Source organism: Boleophthalmus pectinirostris, unplaced genomic scaffold (assembly GCF_026225935.1).
Source record: "Boleophthalmus pectinirostris isolate CB_2022bp ecotype Guang Dong unplaced genomic scaffold, ASM2622593v1 HiC_scaffold_7, whole genome shotgun sequence".
Taxonomy (NCBI): Eukaryota; Metazoa; Chordata; class Actinopteri; order Gobiiformes; family Gobiidae; genus Boleophthalmus; species Boleophthalmus pectinirostris.
In genome coordinates, this window is record NW_026571473.1 from 41,712,190 (window position 1) to 41,717,189 (window position 5,000).

The 5,000-nt window shown below is 47.4% G+C and overlaps 1 protein-coding gene across 1 annotated transcript in view; it reads right to left on the reverse strand.

Annotated features, from left to right (window-relative positions):
• ntmt2 (N-terminal Xaa-Pro-Lys N-methyltransferase) overlaps window positions 1-5,000 on the reverse strand; it is a 17,104-nt gene that overhangs the window by 7,047 nt on the left and 5,057 nt on the right. Inside the window, exon 2 of the mRNA XM_055165291.1 lies at window positions 2,706-2,878. Coding sequence (XP_055021266.1) covers window positions 2,706-2,878 — 173 coding nt within the window. The remainder of the gene's footprint in view (window positions 1-2,705; window positions 2,879-5,000) is intronic.

A 5,000-nucleotide genomic window follows, 5' to 3' on the forward strand; every position in this document is an offset into this window, starting at 1 on the left:
CCTGCACCTGCCCCTGCACCTGCCCCTGCACCTGCCCTACACCTGCCCTGCACCTGCCCCTACACCTGCCCCTGCACCTGACTCTACACCTACACCTGCCCCTGCACCTGCCCCTACACCTGCCCCTACACCTGCACCTGCCCCTACACCTGCCCCACCTGCCCTGCACCTGCCCCTACACCTGCACCTGCCCCTACACCTGCCCCTGCACCTGCCCCTACACCTACACCTGCCCCTGCACCTGCCCCTGCCCCTGCACCTGCACCTGCCCCTTCATGAGTCGCAGAGACTCTGGACTTGGATTCACCTGCCGTCTGCACCTGCACAGACGACAGGTGGCATCAGCCAATCAGCACCAAGGGTCAGGAGTGTTTCCGGGCAGATTATCTGCACACAGATGTTTGTTCACGTGGTCATGTGACCTGTGACTCCTGCTGCAGCCACAGCCGCCCCGGGGCAGACCAACCCCCGGCCTCCTGTCCAGCAGGGGGCGCAGCACTAAACCACAAACATGAAACCAAGAGAAGGTCCTGGTCCAAACCATGGATCTATTAAAATAACTGGATACAGTGTTGCTGCTTGTAGCTGCCTCCAGTTGACGTAGTGTCTCACTGAACTTCAGCAGAAAAAATCCCCTGGGCCGAGACAAGATTTTTCTCATAGAGGCAATGTGATCACAAACTGCTCGTGTTCGTCTGACAGGACCTACAGCTTTCAAAAATGTCGGATTTGCTGGCGATTTTTACCTATTTTAAGATCATAAACTTTTTCTCAGCTCAAAATCCTTCAGTTGTCTTAAAAAACAGTTTATATTCGTTAGCTTCGGCTATGCTCTGCTCCGCTTTAGCTCCTCTCGCTCTGATTGGTCAAAGCGATCACGTGACACACGAGCCCGTGCACCGTGCGTGCGGTCGCGTGCATTCGCGTGTGCCTGTGGGAGAAAAGAGCACTAGTGCGCATGCTCGGTCGGCCCACAGCCGCCGGAAGTACCTAGCCGGGCTAGGCTAATCTGGGATCATGCGCCATTGAGCTCAGCCCATTGACTTGAATGGGCGGCCATTTTGGAACCTGGGGGCTTGGTCCAAACACACTCACGCCTGTACTTCCTGTACTTCCTGTAGTTGTAGTACTTCCTGTAGTTGTAGTACTTCCTGTACTTGGTGTACTTCCTGTAGTTGTAGTACTTCCTGTAGTTGTAGTACTTCCTGTACTTGGTGTACTTCCTGTAGTTGTAGTACTTCCTGTAGTTGTAGTACTTCCTGTACTTCCTGTAGTTGTAGTACTTCCTGTAGTTGTAGTACTGTACTTGTGTACTTCCTGTAGTGTAGTACTTCCTGTAGTACTTCCTGTAGTTGTAGTACTTCCTGTACTTGGTGTACTTCCTGTAGTTGTAGTACTTCCTGTAGTTGTAGTACTTCCTGTAGTTGTAGTACTTCCTGTAGTTGTAGTACTTCCTGTACTTCCTGTAGTTGTAGTAAAGTTCCTGGTTCACGTGTCGAGTCTTGAGTTTATTTTAGACTCGAGTCTTTGCAGGAAACTGGATCCTGTGAACAGCTGCAAGTCTCACATGTCCAAACATCATCAACATGAGACCTGAGAGTCCATCCCAAAACCAGGACTAAACCAGGTCTAAACCAGGTCTGAACCAGGTCTAAACCAGGTCTGAACCAGGTCTAAACCAGGTCTAAACCAGGGAGGTCTAAACCAGGTCTGAACCAGGTCTAAACCAGGTCTGAACCAGGTCTGAACCAGGTCTAAACAGGTCTAAACCAGGTCTAAACCAGGTCTGAACCAGGTCTAAACCAGGTCTGAACCAGGTCTAAACCAGCTCTGAACCAGGTCTAAACCAGGTCTAAACCAGGACTAAACCAGGTCTGAACCAGGTCTGAACCAGGTCTAAACCAGGTCTAAACCAGGTCTGAACCAGGTCTGAACCAGCTCTGAAACCAGGTCTAAACCAGGTCTAAACCAGGACTAAACCAGGTCTGAACCAGGTCTGAACCAGGTCTAAACCAGGTCTAAACCAGGTCTAAACCAGGTCTGAACCAGGACTAAACCAGGTCTGAACCAGGTCTAAACCAGGTCTAAACCAGGTCTGAACCAGGACTAAACCAGGTCTAAACCAGGTCTAAACCAGGTCTAAACCAGGTCTAAACCAGGACTAAACCAGGTCTAAACCAGGTCTGAACCAGGACTAAACCAGGTCTAAACCAGGTCTAAACCAGCTCTGAACCAGGTCTAAACCAGGTCTAAACCAGGACTAAACCAGGTCTGAACCAGCTCTGAACCAGGTCTAAACCAGGTCTAAACCAGGTCTGAACCAGGTCTGAACCAGGACTAAACCAGGTCTGAACCAGGTCTAAACCAGGTCTAAACCAGGTCTGAACCAGGACTAAACCAGGTCTAAACCAGGTCTAAACCAGGTCTAAACCAGGACTAAACCAGGTCTAAACCAGGTCTGAACCAGGACTAAATCAGGTCTAAACCAGGACTAAACCAGGTCTAAACCCAAGGTCTGAACCAGGACTAAACCATGATTGAGGTCCGCTGAGTCATCCATGATCCTGTTTCAGTGGTTTAGTCCTGGTTTAGTCCTGGTTCAGTCCTGTTTTATTCCTGGTTTTAGTCCTGGTTTAGTCCTGGTTTTAGTCCTGGTTTAGTCCTGGTTTAGTCCTGGTTTAGTCCTGGTCTTGGGTTGGACTTACGATGAACTTGCTGAGGAACCTTCTGGACTGTTCCAGGTCGATCTCTGAGATCTCCACGAAGTCCCCGAGCATCCCCTCCTCCGACGGCTCCACGTCCTCGTAGAACTTCTGCGCTCGGTAATAAAACTGTTTCTCTCCTTTAATGTACTCGCAGGTGACGGGGAACAACTTCACTGAGGAGCACAAGAAACAGAGAAGAAGAAGAGAACGTCACTGAGGAGAACATCACTGAGGAGCACAAGAAACAGAGAAGAAGAAGAGAACGTCACTGAGGAGAACGTCACTGAGGAGAACATCACTGAGGAGCACAAGAAACAGAGAAGAAGAAGAGAACGTCACTGAGGAGAACATCACTGAGGAGCACAAGAAACAGAGAGAAGAAGAGAACAGAGAACGTCACTGAGGAGAACATCACTGAGGAGCACAAGAAACAGAGAAGAAGAAGAGAACGTCACTGAGGAGAACATCACTGAGGAGCACAAGAAACAGAGAAGAAGAGGAGAACATCACTGAGGAGAACATCAGTGAATCATGGGAAATGTAGTTCTGATGTTTTTAAACTGTTTCTTCTATAAAACTGTGTATTAAAACGAAGAAACTGGTGATTCGATTTATTGTGATGCTCCACGATTTTATTGTGAGACTTGAGACCCCTGCCTGCACCTGTCTGCTCCTGCCTGCTCCTGTCTGCACCTGCTCCTGCCTGCTCCTGCCTGCTCCTGCCTGCTCCTGTCTGCTCCTGTCTGCTCCTGTCGATGTCAAATCCAAACACTGGTTTATTTATAACTCATTGAATTAGAACTTGAGCCTCTGTTTACAACTGTGTGACTCAGACAGGAGCAGACAGGTGCAGACAGGAGCAGACAGAGCAGACAGGAGCAGACAGGAGCAGACAGGAGCAGAGACAGGAGCAGGCAGGAGCAGACAGGAGCAGACAGGAGCAGACAGGAGCAGCAGGAGCAGCAGGAGCAGGCAGCAGACAGGAGCAGACAGGAGCAGGCAGGACAGACAGAGCAGACAGCAGAGGTGGCAGGGCAGCAGACAGGAGCAGGCAGGAGCAGACAGGTGCAGACAGGAGCAGGCAGGAGCAAACAGGAGCAGACAGGAGGTGGCAGGTGCAGACAGGAGCAGACAGGAGCAAGAAATCCACCCTAAAGACTCCGAGTGACGCTCTTTATGTGGCAAATTTCTCGGATGTGGCCAAAATTTTCAAATTCAATTTAAATTTTTCTTAAATGTGTCAGAAAATGATTTAAAGTGTTGAAATGTTGTGTTCGTGCAGAAGATCATTTTACTGGACGAGTTTTCTGAAAGTTTAAATAAATTTATGGACAAAAGTTTGACATAAACAAACTTAAAATGAAAGTTCATGCTCTGAAAACAAATTCTCAGACGATAAATTCTTGATAAAATGTTTTAAATTCTGATCAGTTCTAGATAAACAGATTTAAAATCAGTTTATGACGAGGTTCATGCTCTGATAATGAATCCAAAGATGATCAATTCTAAACATTTCTGGTCTAAATTAAAGATTTTCTGACGAGTCGAGTCATGGAAAAAAAAAAACCTGACACTTTTTAAGATGAAACAAACGAACAGAACGAAGAAGAAGAAAATAAATCTGAAAACAACATGAAGAACCTGAGAAGTTTTGGCCCGATCAGAGAAAGTGGAGAGTGGATCTGAAAACGAGCGACGGAAATAAGAGATTAAAGATTCATCCAACGTGAATCAGTTCAAAAACACTTCAGGAGGTCACAACGAGAACCTGGAGAAACATCTGAGGAGAAACATCTGAGGAGAAACATCTGAGGAGAAACATCTGAGGAGAAACATCTGAGGAGAAACAGTTTGAGGAGAAACATCTGAGGAGAAACATCTGAGGAGAAACAGTTTGAGGAGAAACATCTGAGGAGAAACAGTTTGAGGAGAAACAGTTTGAGGAGAAACAGTTTGAGGAGAAACAGTTTGAGGAGAAACAGTTTGAGGAGAAAACATCTGAGGAGAAACAGTTTGAGGAGAAACATTTGAGGAGAAACAGTTTGAGGAGAAACAGTTTGAGGAGAAACAGTTTGAGGAGAAACAGTTTGAGGAGAAACAGTTTGAGGAGAAACAGTTTGAGGAGAAACAGTTTGAAACAGTTTGAGGAGAAACAGTTTGAGGAGAAACAGTTTGAGGAGAAACAGTTTGAGGAGAAACAGTTTGAGGAGAAACAGTTTGAGGAGCAGCTCTGGCTCCGTGTTTGGCTCTGACTCTGAGGAGCCGAGTCTCTGGAATCCACAACACGCTCCACCT